Source organism: Pholis gunnellus (assembly GCF_910591455.1).
Source record: "Pholis gunnellus genome assembly, chromosome: 15".
Lineage (NCBI taxonomy): Eukaryota > Metazoa > Chordata > Actinopteri > Perciformes > Pholidae > Pholis > Pholis gunnellus.
The window spans coordinates 20,684,074-20,707,271 of record NC_136542.1 but is presented as its reverse complement, the minus strand read 5'-3'; the positions used below and the strand labels follow the sequence as shown (position 1 = coordinate 20,707,271).

The window sequence follows — 23,198 nt, the reverse complement described above, 5'->3', positions numbered from 1 at the left end:
ATGCCAGAGCCGTTTGCCCGCCCCCTACAGCCCCCCCTCCACTACCTCCTCCCCCACGTCCCCTTATCCAACGCACACGCAGACATGAGATACTTCTTTTCCAGCCATGACGATATTTTGCAGTGGGGGGGTGAGAAAAAGAAAGCCTGCAGGCCGTGTTGTTGTGGCCAACCTTGTGGGTGCATGAGGAAAGAAACACGTGGGTATCGCTTACACAAATGGCCCCGCACGCAATGTGCGAGAGCCAGACAAAATATAGAATCCGAGTCGCAGTGGCAGAGCAGGCCCTTCCTGTGTTTGCGATGTCTGAACTGTGTGCATTGTCTGCCGACGGACGAAAGAAACATGGCTGACTGGCTCAGAACAGGAATGTTTTGTAAGTGAATGATCTTCATTTTATAAAGTGGTGTGTGATGTCCTCTAAATTGGTGTAAACACATTGATTGCTTGACTGTATTTGTACATTTCTGTTCTGCTGAGCAATAAAGGTGAATTAACTTGGCCATCTCAACAGAACTGAATAAAACCTACGTTGCTTTCGAAATTCCATACTAACGTACTATTTAGTACAGTAAAACAGTATGACAGTATTTTTTAGTATGTCCAACTCCTCATGAAACCAATAGGGCGCGAATTGCATACTATTTCAAGAGAAATATTATAGCATGCAAACACGCCGGCATATATATCCCAGAGTGCAATGTGGTAGTGACTACAATGTTCCTTACAGACAGTGGAAGACAGCTCTGTTACGTCAAAAACCCTGATATATGTTTTTTAATGAGTTCAGACTTTATGATTCGTTCGTAATTTGGTTGGCACAGGTTACCCATGGTTACGAGTCTCCAACCGGCATGGAGGCCGGTTGGACGAGCGACGAGTGACGAGGTAAACACAGCTCAGTGCTTCCGACAAGAGACACACTGCTGCTTCTTCACAGGGAAGTAGGTTGAATGACCTCACACATATTGAGTATGTAGTGCATAGCATGCAATTTCGGACGCAGTGCTAGTTTAGTTCTGTGTCCTACTACAGAAAAATGATGGATATAATGTATATATATATATATATCTATAATGTTAGCACATTAGCCAGAACACCCTATCAAGTTAGCATGTCTTAGATAATGTGTTATAAGTAGCTAGTAAGTAGATAGTTGTCTTTGAATTAACATTAAGATTGGTTTGTTTTTAAATTGAAGGGAGAATGCCTGAAGGTACGGGTTGAATGCATCACCTAATTTGGGAAATCATGGAATCTTGCTGGGCCTTTGCCTTTTCTGTAGTTTAATATGTCACAAAACAGGACAGACTAACCCCCCGCCACCAAAACAGATGAAGGTGGAACAAGAAACAGGAAATAGTTCTGACACTAAAATAACACCATGAGAAGAAAGAGTGCTTATGTCAAAGTAGTAGTTAAATACTGCACATTTGCCCCAACGCAACAGTTTTATAACGGTACAGCTCAAAGTTAGAGCCCAGTGCCGCCACTTCAAATGAAATTTCATTATTTTATTTTCATGACTTAGTATTTAAGAGATAATATGTCAAAATTAAGAGAAAAAAAACATAATTATACTTGGGTGTTGGATTTCCTTTTTTGCCAGAAATGGGTTTCCATACTAATAAGTCCTTAATTAGAGGGTACTAATACTGATCTGATTTGTTTACAGTTATAATTCCAACGTATCACATTCAATTATGATGTATTGACAGGAATTTTGGCAGGAATAATTTTTAACTGCATGTGGAACTTAATAAAATGAACGGAGCTTTTTTTACACCGTGGCTAACATTCATGGAGCACATAATCAAATATAATTGCATCAAGGACAGTTACTGAAATGAACAAAGTGTGATTAAAGTACCCGGACTGATTGTTCAGTTGAACAATACTACAATTAAAGAGTATGAATGTGTGTTATGAAGGTATTTTTCAGCGTTATAGTAAATGTTATGTTGGAACTTCAGCAAAAGCATTGGTTGACATGTGTGATTTTCTCTTCGGCTGATATGATCCAGCCTGTCACTTTATACGTAAACTTTACATGAGTTTAACTGTAGACTCATGGATTCATTCTGCATTCCTTCATCAGCTTCACATTCAATGTCACGTTAACAGCCTCCCGGGTTGATCTGTGATTGACATGAAGCTGCCTTGTCAACTTTGTTGCGCGTCAAATGGCATACACTCTTATCTACCTTTTTTTCTGACCCCCTCTGAAGCTCAGAGAACAAAATGAAAGCAGTTCAAACGCTGCATCTTAATCGGATACGAAGCTCCGCAACTGTCACAAACTGTTCTCCCACGAGGTTTCAACACATCAGACTCTCCTTGTCATCGCCAGGACGAGACAGATCATTTGTCATAATTTCAACATTTAGTACAATGAAATAAAAAATAAAAAAACTACAAACTTTTTCTACAAACGTAAATGAGCTAACATGTCAAGATAGAAAATGAAAAACACATAGTATGAGCAACAGTACAGTAGACGCAAGGCTCAGCTTGATTCTCATGCTTTGGGAAAAAAAGTGTCAGAAAAGAAAAGAAACTGGATATCACTAACTGAAATGAACAGACAATACTCTAAGTGCACCCCTACTTGTTCCTGCTCCAGTGCAGTGCTTGAAAAGTGATTATGTTTAGATGAATAACTGACTTTAGGACAGACAAGCAGGAGAGTAAAACACGTCATACTCACAGCGTAACTCCTTATATATCCCAGCTTTGGTACAAGAGAGAAAGGAGATTGTTTAACTACAGTCATCGGGGGGTGGGGGGGTGGGGGGGGGGTTGGTGAGAACACAATGAAAACTTTGATATTTGCTGTCTTGCGTCTTATACACCACGATGACCAAGACATTTTGGAGTTGACTGCCTTGAATGTGTTTTTGTAGTAAAGTCCATGATTTATTCTCTGTGTATTCTGGTTGAATTAGTTATGCATTTTGTAGGCTACCACTTAAAATGTAGTTTTTTGGTTGTTTTTTTTAAAGATGTTTTAGTCAAAATTACCATTTGATGTCTTGAGTCAGATTGAGCGCAATAATTGCAGAAGTTACAACAGATATAGCCACTACTCACAGTATTAAGTACTGTCAACATGGAAACTTAATTTAGCTCCGTCGGAAGCAGAATATGATGTGTGTTTATAAAGAGCTTACCAGATGATGTAACATTTTCTAGGAGCCATATTAGAGGTTTGCTGCCGTTGCTCTAATGACAGACTTGAACTCCTAAACTTTATCCTAAAATAACTTCATTTGTACTCTTTTTATGATCAAAAGAATGAACAATGACAAAGTAAAATGAAAATATTTTGTGTGGAAATATTGTTAGCATCTCAGCTAGTACGCTAGCAGTTTCACATTAGCTAACCGCCCGATTGCACAACATGTTTTCCCCTTAGTAAATATAAGTGTTCGCTAAAGTTTGCATCATATGTAGCTGGCAGTTGTGTGTTAACATTATGATGGGTTTCTTCTGCTAAATATTTTCAAAAAAGCTTATTTTGAGATGACCTCTCAAGCTACAGTTGAGTCTGCCTAACAGTGCTAAAGATAAGAGTTTACTGCGTAAGCTAAATTTGAAAATAAATGATTAGGTTGGACCTTTGGTTTTTTCAGCCTGGTGCCATGGGCATTTTGTTAACATGAGTGTAATGTCTCAAAAAGCCAGTTGGACAATTGTTTCCCCTCCACAAAGAGATTACAGTAAATGAAGACGGTATGACTAGAAACAGGAAATAGTTCTGACACTAAAATGGCAAAGTGAGAAGAAAGAATTTTCGCCAGGATGGCACAATGCTATTTATAAACCATGCGTTAAATTCTCATGTTCAGTATAACCATGAGTTAGCTTAGCCAAACTGCTATAATTTCACAGCCAATTACTTTTAGCAACCTAACTTAACACTAATTTGCTGTAAATTAAAGAAATAGTGCGCACAAATTGTCAGTTTTTCATTACTGTCTGTGTTGTGGCAAACGAGACACATTGTGTTGATTATGAGCTTTAGCTCTACTACCAGTCCTTATGCTAAGCTAAGCTAATGTAAAGTGAGTATCACTGAGTGTATTTCCCAAACTCTCAATCTATTCCTTTAAATGTTAGAACCTTTGCAGCTGATGAACACTATGACAATAGCATCATGTCCAATTCATGCTATTCTCAACATTAACCACATGGTAACAATACATGTCCACACAAGTATATATCGCGATATATACAATGATATCATGCTTGTTAGTCTTATATTCCCCCCCTGGGACTCATTGATGAAGATCACATGTACTTGCCAGGAGATGTGTGTAATACTGTAACTGTAAAGCTTCTAAAAAGATATTATATTAAAGTGTCCAGCTGATGAGAAGGAAGGAATTTTACCTTGTTTCTCTTGAAATAGGCCCTGCGGCAGGCGGCGAAGCACTTCTCGCTGCAGAAGCTCTTCTGCTCACTGCCCATGCTCAGAGAATAGCGTTTGACGCCGACCTTCTGGCACCAGGCGCACATGATCTGCATGTTGGATGCATCTTCGTCTGGAAAAGAAACAGCCAGCAGTGAAAGTGAGTTAGGATGGAGTTCAGTGTTTCCCGCTTCTTTTTGTAAAGATCATTTCCCAAGACTTTTCCAGGACATTCACAGATACAGTCTGGCTGTTTTATGTGTAAGTATCAAAATGCAAGCAAAAACTAAATGTATTAAGGACCAAAAGATATTAACTCCAACTGACTCAGTCCAGCAGCAGAGACGGGTAAATCCGCTCAAGATCCAAGCCACAAAACCACTGTAGGATTTGTAATGAAGGCCTGCCATGGGTGAGCCAGGGAGATGGGAAGATGCCTATTTGTGGCTGTGCTCTGTGGGTGTATTAGTAAACCTGAAGTCCACACAAGGATGTACTTTGATGGTGCTGGAGATGACAGGTGTTCAGAGCAGGCTGAGACAGTGGGCGTGGTCCCCCTGCTAATGTGCATCCTGTGTCAGTGGATTTACCGCACCGGGGTCACAGAGAATGTTTCAATAATTCTTATAGTTTGTGTTCTTACATAAATGTCAGATGGGTGAGGTTTGTTTCGCAAAATACATTCAATATTTGTAAGACAATTTGGACCACTTTTCTCTGACTGACAAGTTACACAACTCTGATCTGAACTGACCTCATCTGAAGGAAACCCCATCAATCCATCTACCACACATTTATTAAACTAATGATTCATGATCAGAGGGCAAAAAAGAAAAGAAAAAGGAAAAAGAACCAGAAAGGCCGAATACCGTGACAAAATAATATTCACATCTTAGAACATTTTTTTTTTTAATCCCAATATAAAAGTTTCAAATAATATATGTAGGAAATAATGTGAAATAAAAGTATGAAATTTGTGGAAGTGAAATGAAAATGACAAATAATAATATTGCCAATAGCGGTTCTAACAGTAGATTGGGGTTGTTTATTTGTATGTGCCTTCGATTTAGACGTGGCTGCGGTGGCTTCTGTGTGGTCAGTGTGGGACACAAATTGTTTTAACACACCCTCTGTGACAGTGAAATGCCTCTTCTGTGGTAAACTGTGACTGCTGGTGATGAGCTGCGGGCTTTTAATGCCATCGCTGTTGCAATGAGAGAGATCCTCCGATATTCCCTCCAGTATCTCCCAATTATCACATTATGACTGCGCGGGTGTGAGGCTGACGGAACGCAGGCCCATTAGTCTTTCACCCCCGCTCACCTCCTTATCGCACGCTGCCCAGGCTTTTCACCTCTTGTTGAGCTTAATGGATCTGCGGGGCCATCAGAATTTAAGTAAAGACTAACTCACAATTAAGGAAATAACTCCCCAAGGCCCTAAAGACAGCACAGTGGACCCGACATGCATATTTTATGTCTTTCCTCTCCTCTGCTACTCTATCTCATTCCTATAGTCTCTCTGCCTCTTATGTGTCTATCTGGATAGCTGCCCACTGCAGTGATAACCGAAACCCCCCCCCAAAAAAAACAAGACATAGTTTCATTCTGGGCTGACTGGGTGGGTGGATCAGGGTTTGTACATTGCTTAGAATAACGTCTGTGCTGCGGCATAATGAACAGGATCAAAGGCCAACGTGAAATCACAACATCTCTCGCAATATCTCATTTTCACACAACGAGACATCTTGAGTTGGAGTTGTTTGTTTTTTTCGCCTTCCCACGTCTTGGCATCTCGTAACAAGCCTGTCTCAAAACACTCACATCTGCATGAGGGAGGGGGGAAGCTGCTAGTAATTATGCAGCCTCCATACTAAATGCCACCATCATCCGCCGTACCTGCACCTCAAAAGGTCCTTTGTCGGATTCTGCGGGGCACATGAATAATTCAGCACGTGTGGGTGGGGGGGGGGGGGCAAGTTGAAGGGGGTGGCGGCCGGGTGGCGGGTTGATGCTGGGCTTTAAGTGGGACCACACCATCTGTTTCCCTGCCTAGGCAGGGCCAGCGGGGACTCCTCTTGGGCGATGCCAAGGCGGCCTCGCTCCCTCCGCCGGGGCGTACCAACCTCCTGTGCCACAGCAGACGCAAGGGATAATGAAGCCCTCTGTCTGGCCGAGGAACACGGACATTTCCCTCAGAGAGTTGACGGGGTTATATTGACACTCGGGCAGGTGGAGGAAAATAAGGTGTACAGCAGGTATAGCTAGCTCATTAGTCAAGGCTTTTTCGGGGCCATCGCAAAGACTGAGAGTTTTCACAATGCATAAACATTCAGTTTCCCTGCTTTAAGTGTGGAGGAATCAGCAAGTAGGTTTTGTCCTTTCGGTACAATGTGTCTATTTCTGTGGTTCTCAACCTTTTTCCAGTGATGTACCCCCTGTGAAATATTTTTTCAGCCAAGTACCCCCAAACCAGCGCAAAGCCTTTTTGGTTGAAAAAAAGATCATCAGTGTCTGATTTATTACACTGTCAACACTGAAGATTGCATTGTTTAGTTCAGGAGTCTGCAACCTTTACTATCCAAAGAGCCATTTTGCTCTATTTCCCACCAAATCAAATGTGTCTGGAGCCGCAAAAGCTATTTGATGTCACGGTTTATAAAGTTTTATATATAGTTCTATTATACATACAAAAGCTATAGTTTGTTGTATTTATGAAAATATAGAACAAGAATAAAGACACCTGTTGACATTTTATTGCTATTTTACGTGTTATAACAATATCAAACTCTGATGAAGAGGAGAGTTTGCTGCAGCAGTTGAGGAATCGCTCTTTTTCGTTCATCTCCAGCGTGATACTTTCCAGCTAATGCTGTGTGTTTGTTCTGGAAGTGTCTTTCAACATTACATTTTTGTTGTTTGCAAATTTCTCGCCACATATCAAGCATACAGGTAAGCCAGCATCGTTGGCAGTGAAAGCAAATTAATACGTCCACGCAGAGTTAAACTCTCTATTTTCCTCCGTGATTTTTCTGTTTTTGGATTTATCCATTGATAGTTTACCGATGGCGGGGCTCTGCAGATCATGATTATCTACCGTTAGGGAAAGGTGACAAGATGTAAGATGCAAGTGGCGGATCGCGTAGCGTGGCCGTTTTTGAATATATTACTATTTTGCTCGACAGGGTTTGAATCCAGGTTGATGCGATCTTTCCATAAATATATTTTCTTCAATGTATTTCTTCATACGTGGCTGTGATGTAGTGCTCACTTATACAATTGTAATCCCCGCAATATGTATGAGATGTGGCTTTTAGATCTCCAGCAAGTTTGTGAATGTGTGACAAATCTGGCAACAGAGGCAGAAAACAGCTGCTACTGTTACGCGAATACAACACACGCACGGAAGGGAAACCAGTCAGACCGGCACCCACTGCATGCCCAGTGTATGTGAATAGTCACGTGATATTTATTAAATAACTATTTTTCAAGGATTTTTGAATGGATGCTAATTTTAAATCTATTTAAAAAAAAATCTCACGTACCCCCTGGAGTGTCTTCACGTACTCCCAGGGGTACACGTACCCCCATTTGAGAACCACTGGTTTAGAGAACAGCTGTGGACGGGATTATTTCCAGTACATCTAGTTAGGTGTTTTGACTGGAGAAATGACTGTTTGTGTGTGTGCTTTGTGGTTGGCAGTTTGGGGCGAATACATCAACAATCTTGCATGGGCTGAAAATGACCTTGTTCTTTTTGGAAAGATAAAATGTAGCCAAGTTAAAATCACACACATTGGTAAGCATAAAACAGTTTAATATGTATGTATCGACTCTGGAGGTGGACTGGTTCCGCCATTTTAGTAGATTTTGTCAGTGTTTTTGGCAGCAGTCATCATGTTTAAGTGTTTTCCTGACAAACAAGGACTTGTATACGCCTAAACTACTTTTAATTCATCTCCTGTATGTGTCTTTCCAAAGAATGGTGTCAGTGCTCCCTACCTGCAGGGGGCTTGATCATTGGCGGGGGGATCATGGGGACTATGATGGGCAGGTTGCCATGCTCCTTGGTGCTGTGCATGGAGGTGGACGCTGTGGTGGAGGACTCTGTGACTCCGTTCCTGGAGGCTGCCAGAGACTGGGAGCTGTTGGCTCGATCCGGAGAGCCTTCGCTGCTCTCCGTTGAAGTTGGGATTTTTGGCAACAAGTTTTCTAGACAGGGGGAATTGAGCGAAACAAAGCGTTACTGAACAACTGATGAGATGTTGGGGCAATCGCTGCAAATCCTGCTGTAATGTAAGAGCCTAGTATGCCTAAAATCTGACACCATGGGTCACTATCTACCATACTAGAGGCACGAGTGATGAAGCATGCTTGTTTGGCTTTGGAAAAGTTTATGTTTAAAGCTCCAAAATAGTGAGGAAGTAAGCTACAATTACAGTTACAACTGCACTTATTAATTGACCGAATCTAATGTGAAAGGGGTCACTCATAGAGATAAACCCACAGAGAATTTCACCCAACACTGCAGTGTGGAGGTTATTAGCATCTTTAAGCTTATTTGCTAGGGTTTTCAAGCCCACAACTTAACTATTTTGGTTCAGTCGCACCGCTCTCATCAGCCCCGTTCTTGCTTCAGCTACCAGCTGTTTTGAGCAAAAAACACCTAACGTTACACTACCTCTCCAGCATTTCCGACATTGGAGCTTTTATTAGCTAACGAACCAGACATTTCCCTCTGGAGTTGGTGAAGACCAAAACAAAGCTACAAGGAGAGTGGCTATCGGGCTAAGATTTGTCAGGTGGACCCAAACGTGACTGCAAATGAATGCTAATGTCGATCTGTGTCTCCTGGATGAGTGTGTAGGCAACTGTTTGCAAACAAGCGAACCATTACAACTTTCTAAAATGAAAGCGTGTCAACATTGTGTTTGCAGCTTGTTGCATTGCTCCCAAGTTCACAGTGCATCTATGATTCACGGATTGTCTCCACACAGCTCTCAACATGGCGCAGGCTAGCAGCTAGGTGTGCAAACAGTGCAAACAACGGTTAAAGTGCTGACAGAGCTAACAGTGTTAACCCCGTGTAGGAACAGGGTGGGCGCTTCGCATCTGCAAGATACCGTCATCAGCTGAAAGAAGCCATTACTCACCTATAATATCAAATACTTGTCTGCTGCAACATTAATGCTCTAAGTTTCAATATATTACCTTTAAAGTTTAGAAGAAAATTCTTTGTTAAAATGTTTCAGTTTTAGTTTTAACACTTAAAAAATTCAACCAATCTGCTTCAACAGAATGGATGTGGCTTCACATAAGATTGACCGTGGAAGCATCTGTCATCACGTCAGATGGACTGTTCTCATATCCGTAGCAGATGCTGAAATCTGATTGGTGCGTGGAAATATGTGACATCACAATTTTGCAACTGAGACCCGCCCACTTCAAACCAGTGAGGAACAAAACAAAAGTGCAGAAACCTATCAAGTGTCATAATCTAAACTTGTAAAACAGTGTGTTCATGTACGACCCCATTACTTATTGTACGAAGCTGTTTCATAATTTAAGTTGGATGGGGCCTTTCACAACATGTTTCACATTCCGTTCCATAATGCAGCACACAATCTCACTGTGGACAATGAAGCAATTGAGAGTGTTGAATGCTGGGCCAACAAGGCAAAAAATGCTTTTTAATTAAAAAAAACATGTTACAGTTCCATACCTTTGAGGACAGAGATGTGCTGTGGCATCTCCCCGATCTCCAGGTTGTCAGAGTCTCTCAGTTCCACCTTGTCGTAGCCGTACCAGCCCAGCAGCTCGTTCATGGTGCTCTCTGCAAAACTCTGCAACACAGACAGTTGGTTGATGAGATGCAAGACAAACCAACACAATTTAAGTTGTAAGTCTTGCAACGCAAGCTGCTACTTCTGATAAAAAGTGATTGAGTAAATACATAGTACGAAATCAAAGGTGATTCTGGTTTTCTTTTTCTTTCTATGATATACTGTGTAAATGTTACCCAAGCAAACATCTTGACATTTGGAAAACAGGATGAGGATAAATGAGACTTGAGGTCACTTGTTGTAAAAGCGAATGGAACGGTCTGCTACTTTCATTGCATTCGCTGTGCTTCTCCTGAGACCTTGACTGTAAGACTCACTCCTTAGATTGGCCCACAGCACCGCATACCACAACTAATCAGGCAGAGATATTGTGATCCCACTCAAATCTCAAAAACCACGATGTAGGTTTTTTCCCTGATGGCCTGATAATAACCTCATCACAGCACACAAACTAGCATAGAGAAGTTATCACTACAGTGACAGCCGAGATGAGGGTATAACTTGTGGGTTTTTAAAGCTCCCTTCTCTCTCATATGCCTTCTCTGATAGGCTGAAAATGTTGTCTCTGCTGACAAAAATGGCACAAGGGTTAAGTGGACCATGGGGACCACTGATTCATGGGGCCCCGAAGCTAAGGAATCCAACAACAACATGCCAAAGACCATACATATTTTTTGTGTCATGGCTGTTGTTCAGCTATTCTATACTCTTGCTTAGTGGTAAAAGAGATGTTATATGTATTCATAATGATTGATTTAGATTTGTTTGTTTTATGGTTTGAGTTATCTTCATTCTCAGGTGGCCTTAAACCACAATAAAAGCCAACATAAAGTGTAATATGTGAAATCCCCCCTGTTCAAACAAACTTATTTTTTAGGCCTCTGCTCGACAATTGCATACCCATACTAAAAAGTTATAATAAGTTATAATAAAGGGAACACTTATGAGATTTGTTCAGATGTGTAAATATCAGTATATATGTTACTGGTTAAGAGTAAATGAAGATGGGACACAGCACAAATTGAAAGGGTTCAGATTCGCACAAACAAATAAGCACTTACAGGATTATTATTTCTTTGGAATGATGCAGCTGTAGGTCTAAACCTTTCCCAAATCATAGCACAATATGTGAACAGTCTCTGCAAAGTTTGACTTTGATAAAGTGAAGCAGAACAAAATTAGAGAGGTTTTAGTACAGAGAGTTCTGAAGAGGTCTCCAAAATGGTCATTTTGGCACCATGTGTGCCATTTAAATTTTCTCATGTACCAAATATATTTCACTTGTATATCACTAATGGTGTACAATACATCCAAATACAGCAGTTTTGGCTTTATTTTGAAAGCCAGAATCCTCTCTGAGTCCTCTCTGTGTCTCTCTGCGTACTGGAGTTGTTCTCGATGTCAGACCCCTGTGAGTACACAGGGCTCTATCTCAGCAACCCATTGGTCGATTTCAGTGAATGACACCTCATTTGAAGCGTAGAGACGATATAATTTAGCTATACCAACCAAAATGAGATTGACAGCACTGTTAGCCTATCAGAATCAGCAGGGCGCCATCCTGTGAAACATGCTTGCTATGATGCAAGGCGATTCTTATACTTCCTGCTTGGACCAACAGCAACCTAGAAACACCCGGAATGATTTTAGTGTAACACAAGACGTAGTTATAACGTATTTCAGTCTGGAATTACCGGGAAAATAAATAGATCGATAAAAACAGCAAAGGTAAGAGAAATTTTATAACTATTGTTTAATGAAGCGATGTCTGTTGTTGGTGTTCTTTGGCTCATATCTCGCTGATGCTTTGTTGTAGCTGGATTTGATATGCGGAATCTGTGGAGTGTCTGCTTTCTTTTGAGATATTGTGTGTGCGTATTGCATAAAATTCCACAGCAGTATAGCCAGAAATATGGCGAGTGGGTTGACTAGGTGGCGCTATATGGATTTTGATATTTGGTAATTTATTTAGTTAATGTTTGAGTTGTGTTTGGAGCATGTAAAAACGGCTTACATATTCTGGAAGCCCTGTTTCTGCTGTTTAATTTGTTGTGCGACATCACTATATTCGTTCGCGATAAGTGCATTTCTTTCGACGGTATATGGTATACCTTCTCCACCGCCCCCAAAAAAGGGGGCGCTCGGGCTTAAGTGGTTGCACACAGTTCTCCCATTCTGTTTCCCCTTAAGTAGCCTTAAGGTTGTGCAGCATGAGTTTGTAAAGACTGACCCACCGTAGGTGCTGCTGATTATTAAAGGAATATTGCATGATTTTGGAGAAAATCATTTATTTGTTTTCTCTGGCAGGGAGTGAGAAGATCGATACCGCTCTCATATACGTATCTAAATATGAACGGCCAGCAGGGGATTAGCTTAGTTTAGCATAAAGTCTGGAAGCGAGGGAAAGCGGTAGGCCTGGCTCCATCCGAAGGTGAAAAAAAAATAGCAGTGGTATGTCTCCTTTGTTGATACCGTACAAAAGAGGAAGTGTAAAAATGACGCGGTTACTGTATGTGCTGTTTCCCCTTTTTTCCAGTCTTTATGCTAAGCTAAGCTAAAGCTGGCTTTAACTTTATATGGTTAACCTTCATATGTACAGAGTGGCGTCGATGTGCTCATCTGTGTCTCAGACAGGAAAGCCAAAAAAACTATTCCTGGAAGTGGTTTTCAACTTTTAACTGGTTAAATATAAGAGGAGCTAAGTAAGTAGATACCCTACATCACTAATAACTGTGTATTTCAGAACACAAACCCATCACGGTGACCAACCAATAACAACACAGTGAAAAACGCTAATATAGAGTAAAATAGCACTGAGCAGTAAATAGCACTTCACAGTTCACAGCCATCCAATGTGCTTTGAGTAGGGCTGTAAAGTCACAACATTCACCAGCGGCACAGCGGAGCAGGATGCTATGCAGATATAGTGCAGGTATGCAAAAATAAACCCGCCTAATCTATGCAGGTTCCTCCACTACAGCCTCTAGCAACACAGTCAATAACCACTCAAAACTAAAAAAAACATCACCCCGCTAATGCATACATCCCATTATCACCATCCACTCTCAGCTGGAATATTTCCAGAAGCGTCCATTCACTGAACCCTAAACTGTGGTAAATGGTTCAGCTACCGTTTGACTCGGAAACGTAGATGGAAATGTGCTTTCTGGAAACAAACTACAGCTGTAATTATAAAACATTACTCACAGGTCACTAAACTATCGGCGTAGACGGAACTCTGGTCCTCGGCGCTATAAATTATGCTTCCTACATATTGGTGCTAAACACATTTTATAATAATAAACACATCCAGCTAAAATGTTTACTCTATATTACCCTTAGGTACGGGACGCGCCTGTCAATTTGGCGCGCGACAACAGCTTGTAGAATCGCATTAAGGGGCTTTGCAGGGGCAAACCCTGATGCCCTGTGCGTTGCCACGGAGATGACCCGCCTTGTCTTGCCATTGGTGGTCTTGCTCCAGATGAACTTGACAAGACTCGAGTGAGTTCATTATTTTCTAGCCAGTCCCACTTTGTGCATTATCTCATCGGGGCAGCAGCCGACACTCATCAGTCACTGCATTAAGCAGCTAAATGTCAATCGCAAACGGCTCGCATCAACACGTCAGAGCAGGAGCGATCGTGTCGGAGTGGTTCAGTGCCACCCAGCACATCCGACTCTTGGCTGATCTAAATTTAACGGCAAAAATATAGACATCCGCAGATGAAGAAGAGAGTATCTGCATCTGTAGCCTTCAACCAGTTGCAGCTCCAAAAAAAAAAATGTCTCTGTCGGACACGCAGCATGTGTGAGCCCACAGCCTGCAGACAACCGGTTGGTCCACTGACTCAACTGCTTGATACAAATTCAATTAACGGAGCACCAACACAAAGCGCAGCTTGGATATTGCTTACAGTGGTAATATAGTAAGGGAGATACAAGTGGGAATGAGCTCTCTCACACACACACACACACACACACACACACACACACACACAGTTTAGGCAAAGGCAGATTTGCTCCTGCTTCATCAGCAACATTCACTCTCCGTTTCTAAGCATTTCATAGAGAAATTCATAATGTGCTGTATTTGTACCTCAGAGACGCAGCACCGCTCTCGGGTCAGTTTTGCTTTGTTCATACGGAGCGTATAGTAACAGAAGTGAATTTGCCACCCTCGGTCGCAGGACTTGGGCTAAATGCTGGGGAGGGATTATTGATGAGGAACGACAGGAGTTATTGATCTGCCTGTTATGAAATACCACTGTGTGGTGGTGGTTAGCAGGCAGAGGTGTTGTGACGAGAAACAACGTAGGCCTACAATAGCTTCAGGACCGCTTTAGTACTACGCGCAAACATGTGTGTGTGTGTGTGTGTGTGTGTGTGTGTGTGTGTGTGTGTGTGTGTGTGTGTGTGTGTGTGTGTGTGTGTGAACATCTGGCACTCAGAGCATGCAACAATTATAGTATTTGCAGCGGTTATTTAATGTCTAATCTTTTAAAGTCTTCCTTTTTTTGTCACAGATATTTAAAAAGAAAAATGCTGGTTCAAACGTCTGTTAATGAGGACAGCTCATGTTTGCTCATGTGACAGCACTTCTGCTTGAACAATGCTGAGTGACAGCATTGCTCACTCCGCCTGAAGGTTCCTGGAAGTCAGATTTAGTACCGCATCCTGAGCAGAGCTAAAGTTAGGTCCTGACAGCTATACACAGAGGTGTTTCCACCCATGGAGACGCCTTGTGTCTTCATGGCATTTTGAAATGGCCAAAACATTTCTTGATTTAAACTGGGGGTCGATGCAGTGTGGCATTTGCATGTTCACCAAGGTTCCCTCCAAAATTTCACAGACATGCATGTCAGATAGCAAATAGTTCACAGCTGTGAATGCAAGTGGCCCGATTAGGGTGTTTTATAGCCTTATACACATTGTGTTTCTTTCTTACACAATTCTTAAATTAATCAATTAGGTAAAGAAAATGTATGATATCTAACCTGAGAAGCAGAATATGAAATAGTGCTCTGACAGACTCAGAGTGCAAACACATGCCAAGCACAACTGTGGCGATTAAGCACAACTGCGCGTATAAAAACCTTGAGAGGAAAATCATCCTTTTGAACAAATAAGTCGGAGCATAACCCAACCTGAGTGTAGGCCTACTGCAGATCGAAACGGATGTAGCTGTAAAATAACCACCTCACAGGAGACAAAAAAAAAACACAGCATCTCTCTGTGTCTCCCGTTCCTTCCTACCATACTGTCCTCTGTGTCACCCAACTACTTTGAGAAAGTGGGAGTGATATTAAGAGTGGAATCTAATCCCGGCTGGCGGCTCCTCAAAGCGGCGGCACCGACTCTGGCTCTGGGTGAGCTGGGGAGGAAGAGGCATTGGAAGCACATTGGGCAGCTGCAGATGTCTATATGTTACACTGTATGTATAGCTTCTTCATCAGCTTTTATTTTTTTATGTGTCAAGTTAGAAAAATAAAAAAAGGCTACATTTGCTGAAATTCATGGCTCTGAGATAGTGACTTCATTTGGTCTGTCCATCTGTCCTAATTATGTTGTTGACCTTTTGTTAACTTCCAACATCAAGTTCAATTTCCCTCTGACCAAAGTTTCGGTCCATGCCAGGGTTATCTCCAACATATTTGTTATTTATGGTCCCCCAAATAATAAATATATTACTAAATGTTTAAATCATCAATAAATATTTTACTTTAGAAACATCGTCAGATCAATATGTTCACTTGTACACAATAAATATACAAATCTAATAGACAGACTGCCATGATTAGTTAGCTCATTCATGCTGCCAAGAGGAGAAACCCTTTCCAGCTGACGCTCAATGTTGACTGTGTAATGCTTCCTCCGAACAGAAACTGTCTGTGTGTTTAGTTCTGTTAGCTCTGTTAGCTCTGTTAGCTGTGTCAGCACTGTTCGCTGTTGGCTCTGTTAGCTGTATTAGCTGTTAGCTATTAGCTCTGTTAGCCAAACACACCGCAGGACTCTGCAGCCCACTGGCTGCTAACACGTAACTAGCTCTCCTCCTACCGGCATGAGAGCACTCGGTTCAGTTTGTCATTTGCGTAGCGCTTCATTAAAACTTGACTGAAACAAATTAAAACTCACCCAAACTGTCTTGGTTAGCCTTTCCACTGTTCCAACAATCACCAGCCCTGGCTTGGGCAAAATAATCCTTTAATTCACCAAGTTAGATGAGAAATGTGTTGGCTCTACCCGCTGTTTTTTCCCCACTGTCTATCTCTCGCGTTCTTTGGAAGCAGACCATTACATTATCTAAATTATTGAAATGACAAACATCACCCAAAATTGCTTTAAACATTTTTTTAAAACAGCAATACTGCCCAGCAACTGCTACAGCTAACTAGCTCTCCTCTCGCCAAAATGAGAGGACATGGTGGGGTTTTGCAGGTTAAGAGAAGTGAGGAGGCAGCAATCAATGACGGTATAACCACGAGAGGTCCTCGAGCATACAATCAGAAAGGAGCACAGAAATGAATAGGCTGATGGGTCTAACAGTATATGCAAGATTTTCCATGGACAGACAGACACAGAGATGCACACACACTCACGACTGAATACATAATCTCCCAGCGGAGACAATAATAATGCCAGCAAGGACCAATTGCTTGCTAATCAATGCGTAAGTCATTGCAAAAAGTCAAGAAATGGCGCAAGACATTATTGAATTGTTATATAATAATCAAAAAACATGTAACTGAGAGATTTAACACCACTGGCATTTTAAACACCACTTCTAGTTGACACTGGGTCAGGTTTTGAAGCAACTTCAAAGCTGGTGATGTTGAATAGTATCTCAATATGTTGAATGGTGTTTTTAACATGTCATGTAAGACCCGGTCGTGGCCAGTAGGGCTTGTGGTAACGATGATGGGAATTGGATTCCCTCCGGGTAGAAACCAGAGCAGGTCACTGTACACCGTGATAGAATTCCCAAATCCACGCGCCAAGTTTCCCTTCGCCTCCTACTCCGCCTCCTCCACTTGCCCACTTTTCCACTCCCCTGCTCCCTCTCTCCTCCTCTGCCTCTCCCTCTCCTCTGCTTTCACTTCCCTCTACTTTCCTTGATATGTGATCCAGCGGAGAGACACTCAGGTTACAGTTTTTACAGCTTAGCCAGCCCAGTGCTGTATACATTCCTTTCTCCACTGTTTCTTACCCCACTCTCTCCAGCCTCTCATATCCCCTGCAATGCCCACTCCTCCTTGTCCTTGATTACTCACCGGGGCTTATTTTACCGTGGCACACATTAAGCAGCCATGAAGGAAACACTGTCAGGCTGTTTGGTTTTGCAGAGTATGATCTTCTCACAAGGGCACATTGTGTGTCTGTCGTGTGTGTGTGTGTGTCTGTGTGTGTGTGTGTCTGTGTGTTGTTGTTTTTTGGGGCCTGAAATATTGAAGATGAGAGAGGGGAACAAACTGGGTCATTTTGTTCTGAACCTGAATCGAAGAAGTTTTCCACAGGAAATCAATACGTTAAACATCCCATACTGGCTTTACTGGCTATTATCATGCAACCATGTTAAATAGCTCTTAATGCTATGGGTTCGGGTTTGCAGTCCGATCCATGTCCAGGTGTAATGTTCTCATAACCAACCAGTAATGTTATATCATATCAGATACAGCCATATTAACATCATTCAATTTATCAACTCCCATAATGTCACAATAACAATGAAGGTATTGAGCGAAAGAGGCTGCAACTAGTTCCCCTACCTTTCTATCCGTGGATCAGTGTATTCCTAAATTAAATCTGTAGACAGCCGCTTGTGTGTGAGAATGTGTGTGTGTGTGTGTGTGTGTGTGTGTGCACGCGTGCAATAGGAGATGAAATTCAAGGTTGCGTAATGAGCTACAATCGAACTTGTTTAGCCTTTGAAAGTGTTTTGACACCTTAACCACATCTGCTGCTCCATTCAGTAAAGCTTCCCCTGGTATTGACGGGAGATACTGGAGTTGCCACGGGAGAGTGGTGTTTTCCCCCGGTATGCACCAGCAACACAGCACCATCTGTGCTGTGTTTTCTACTGAAATATCTAAAAAAAAGAATATATATATATATATATACTATATATTCCACAAGCTGACATATTTGTTGAGTCTGGTACATCTTCATATTGAAAACTCCCAAGAGCCACGATTTGACAGATCACTGCGCTCACAAATCAAATGATAAATCAAATGAATGTGCTTTAATCGAATGAGATGTTAAAGTGACACGTCTTCTCTGCAAAAAAAAAACATATTGTACTCTAAGATATGTCGATTCACTGAACCCTGACAGATGACCCCAAGTCACGGCATCCATCACCTTCTAAATAACAGCAAAACCGCTATACCTTCGAATAAAACCTCATGTCTGACCGGTGACTGACATCCTGTAATTACTCGACTAATCTGATAAATTACGAGAGGGGACATTTCATCTTTTGCTCTCCCCGGCTGTAATGATACAACTTACTAAATAAAACCTGGATGGACAGCACTTCAGTGTGCCTAAATTATGCTCATAAAGATTTCATCCATTCTAAATGCTCCACTGAGACTACCTCAAGTGCTCCCCTGATGGGAAATAAGGAAATGTCTCAATGGAGAGACCCTGCCTGAGTGACCCCCCCCCCCCCCCCCCCCCCCCCCCTCCTTTCCAGACAACAGGAGGATGGGTTAACTGTATTTATTCTCAAACTGAGGAACATTACTTTGTTATTTTTTATATTATCAAGAAAATAAATCTTCAACAAACTGTTATTCTGCCAATGGAATAAAAAAAATGTTCTGGATGCAGTTTTAATAATTGAGCAAGGACAGATCTGAATGCAGCTGCAAATAAGTGACACACTCAAGGAAAATACCTAAAAGACAGTACTGTGTTACATTACACTATCATGCATTATCATGCACACGTTCCTTCTTGCCATATGATAATAACCAACAAAGCATCTAGACTGTCATCAATAGAATGAACAGGATTTTTTTTACTGTAAGAGAGAAGAAGCGGTGACACGTGAACGCCGCTGGAAAATACAGCTTTTATTCAAGCAGTTTTTTTTTTATTTGTTCAAGACTCGCTCAAAGCCAGCACCCTCGCTTCTCCTCTGACAGCCTTAAAATATACAATTTCCATAATCATCCCCGATGTGATCACCTGCATATCCGCCCATAACAGCAGAGCCCTGGGTGCATATGTGTCTCCAGCCAAATGTGTATACAAACAATGAAGAGATGGAGACAAAGCGGACACACAGTCTGCCTCTCGCTCTCTCTCTCTCTCTCTCTCTCTCTCTCTCTCTCTCTCTCTCTCTCTCTCACACACACACACACACACACACACACACACACATGTCAGGAACACTTTCTTTCTCCTCAAAGGAGCCGCGCGGAGCACGGGGCTCAAATATCATAACGTGCATCGAGCAACATACAAAAAGATAAGGAATAGAAACAACGTGTGAGGTGAACGTCGGGGGGAGATCCGCTGCAGGCCGAACACAGGAGACAATGTGCTCCTTGTCGAGTGCGTAAAAGCTCACAGACGCACATCTGGATCACACGCCTCTGGGCAGCACACACATACACACACTCACACACATAAACACAAACCCACGCAGTGGGAGCCGCAAAAAGCATCGCAGACACTCGATTCGCACTCATTATGCACATTGGCTGCCCTCCGTTGCGCTGTAGTTTCACAGTATTAATAGTAATAGTAGAGGCACTGTTGACGCCTTCACTGACGCACTGGGTTTTCCATTAACTCCGGGCCACACCATGAAAAGGCAAGGCAGCGCAAACAAGGCGAAATCATGACACGAAGCGACAGGGGAACGCGCGCTGTAGCCCCCGCCGATTCAAAACTTACTACGGGAGCAGCGAATGGGTGCCGCATCCATTGTGCGAGGCGGTACGCTGGTAGGGTGCGCTGCTCGGGCTGGCATTCAGCGTGGACAATAGTACTTGGGTAAACAAAAAGCGCGCACACACACAACATAAATCAAAGTTGCAATCATGCTGCCAATTGCACTTGAGTGTATCGTCTATTTCCTCTGAGGACGCCCGGTGTGGTGCCTCCATGGACATGCATGCCCTGCTCCCCACAACCACTCTGCTTCCACGCGTAATCACATGCAAGTGGGCAACAGACCCCCGTTTTTTTTTTTTTTTTTACCTTCATCTCTTCATTTATTTCCCTTTTCACCGGGTGAGCTGGTTTTCGGCTTCTTTTATTTTCCGGAGGTCTGCCCTCTTTTTCCATCTCTGCCATGTTTTCTCTGAGATACTTCTGTCAATATTTGCGGTGAGGAGGGGTGAGAGTGGGGGTGAGAGAGAGAGAGAGAGAGAGAAAGAGAGAGAGAGAGAGAGAGAGAGAGAGAGAGAGAGAGAGAGCGTGAGGCACCGGCTGCTGTTTACAGTCGCCAGACGGCGGATGTCTTGCGGCTTTTCAGCGGCCCGTGTGACGCTGGTGATGCCGCCGAGGGCTTGCGGTGCCCGGCTAAATCAGCCATCTTCTGCCCGTATCCTCCGCGGTCCGTGCACCAGTGGCGAAGCCGCCTCTGTGAGTCAAAGGAGAGGTTGAGTGAGGGTAGGGGGGGGGGGGGGGGGGGGGGGGGGGGGGGGGGGGGGGGGTGAAGGGATGGGGGAAGGAGCAAAACGAGACAGGAGGAGGGGCGTGCGCTGAAACATTATATGACGCGTTGATGATCAGAGATGGGCCTATTTCTTATTCGCAATCAGGTTCATTTTGATGCCCTGCTTTCATATGAAATTAAACATGTTTGCATAAATACCTTAGTACAGTTATTGGACTTGTAAGAGACGAGGAAGATTGAGGAGAAAACTAATTCATACAGATTTTATCACATTATTGAACTTATCAATTCTAACTTTGAACATGAACTCCCGTTCAGTCTGGTGAAAGGACAAAAACAGGAGTTGACAGTCCACTCTTTTTTTTTCAACATTAATTCCATAATAATGGTAGGTAATTTAGATGCAGACGTATAGCCTTTATTAATACAGCCTTCACCCTCACATGGAAAACAAGATGCATGCTAGACGTTTTTCACAGGAGTAACTTCAGAAACAAAGCAGTTGATAACATCAAAAACAACTGCAATCCATTTAGGTGAACTGGTTTAAGGGTCCTGGTTTTGTGCATCACGGTATCCTGGCACACTTAATAGAACCTGAGCGTAGTTCACGAAATGCTGCCCTTTTTCATGCTATCTATCACAAGTCAAACATATCCCTGCACGTACAGTTTACATCCACATCTATTTACACATTTTAAATGCACATGCATTCTGATGTATGTTGTCATACGGCTGTTTTAACGTGCTTTTTAACACGACATGTGACAATGTTGTGGCAGTGTCACAGCAGGATGTTTTACAGTGGGTTTCCTCAGCTAGAGGCCACTCAGTTACTGTAAAAAAGAACACACACAGAAACAGGGTCATTACTGGCATGAAACAGTTGCAGATCCCCTTATAAGTGATTTTTGCTATGGGCACGAATTTACCTGTTTCATCTGTGTGCTACATGCTGTCACAGAATTACAATGAGATGGCAGGTGGAAAGCCACTGAGAGTGCCAGGGGGAGGGGGGGGGATGCTGCTCATGGCATTGTGACACCCATTTGAGCTGGGAAATAGGCGGAAAAACTGGAGCTGTGAACCATGATGCAGGGTCAGGGTGAGATGACTTGTGTGTGTTACAGTGCTGCTCCTGCCATGCCTTTGCAAACCAACAACTTGCCTGCATCGCACTGCTACTCCAGCCACAGCGGTCCGGCCTAGCGTAATATGACGGCAATGCTCCTGGTGATACACTGTGCAGTGATGCAGGTGGCGGCATGTGTGTGGATAGGGACATGTGAGGGAAAATACTGTTTGTTTTTTTAGATTGTTGATTAGAATTGAAACAAAGCCTGTGTGGATTCTGGTGCAATTTTTTTCACTGCAACTAAATATTGTTGTAACATATATTTCTAAAAACAAAAGCAACACTTGATGCAGTTTTCCTTAAGAATACGTGAATTTAAAGTATGTGTGTTTGATTAGTCTAAGCAAAGGAAACTGCAGCATGTTACATAAGTTGTCCTTGACAGACGCTGCCTCCAGTCCAGCAGTAAGCAGATGGAGTATTCAGTGAAAGCCCTGTTAGACCTAACGCTGTCGGAGTATTTCCCTATCATATTGTGGCACTGTCATATTGTAACAAGGATTGTATTACATGGGGGGTTCATAATTTAAACACTTTGGTTTAAACGAGGAGCAAACAGTGAGGCAGGACTGTGTCTTAATACATCTAAAAGAAAAAGAATTTGTGCACACAAGTTTTAATACCTGGCCTCAATTTAATTAAATTGTCCGCATGTTTTGATGAATTCACAGGGCCAAATTAAGAAATGAAATAATTTTGGCAGTGCACAAGGCCGAGTCATTCATCCCATCCGCCACCTGCTGAAGGCACCCGTCCTTGTGGGTATAGCTGCGGATAGAGACCCTTTAATTAAGCTTTACTTTAGCTTGGGGATGAGTTATGAAGACATGTTGACAACACTTGCTTCGGAAGGGATTATTGTTAGTAAAAGGCAATCAACGAGAATGTTAAGAGCTCGTGGATTATGTTGATTATGCTATCGAAGTTTCCCGAGCATTTCAAGTTTCCACACAACTTTATAGTTGGACAGCCCTGGAGAACTTCATGGTTACGGATGCATGAGCTTGAAGCAGGCGCACCGCACTTCACCTCTCTTCTGGCTCTCTGTACACTTATCTCGTGCGCACCAGTCAACCAAAACGTGGGAATGATTTCATTAAATTGAAGCCACAAAATATATCTTGTGGGCACAAATTACTACAACTAAAATAAGTCATGCTCTCTAACGATTAAA

The 23,198-nt window shown here is 42.5% G+C and overlaps 1 protein-coding gene across 1 annotated transcript in view; it reads right to left on the bottom strand.

The window, feature by feature from the left end:
- The window catches only part of sobpa (sine oculis binding protein homolog a), a gene marked incomplete at both ends in the record, with an annotated part of 36,810 nt that extends 16,246 nt beyond the window's left edge, over positions 1-20,564 (bottom strand). The window contains 5 exons of the mRNA XM_079174066.1: positions 2,708-2,731; positions 4,393-4,544; positions 8,413-8,622; positions 10,133-10,253; positions 20,469-20,564. Coding sequence (XP_079030192.1) covers positions 2,708-2,731; positions 4,393-4,544; positions 8,413-8,622; positions 10,133-10,253; positions 20,469-20,564 — 603 coding nt within the window. The remainder of the gene's footprint in view (positions 1-2,707; positions 2,732-4,392; positions 4,545-8,412; positions 8,623-10,132; positions 10,254-20,468) is intronic.
- Positions 20,565-23,198: the final 2,634 nt, after the last annotated feature.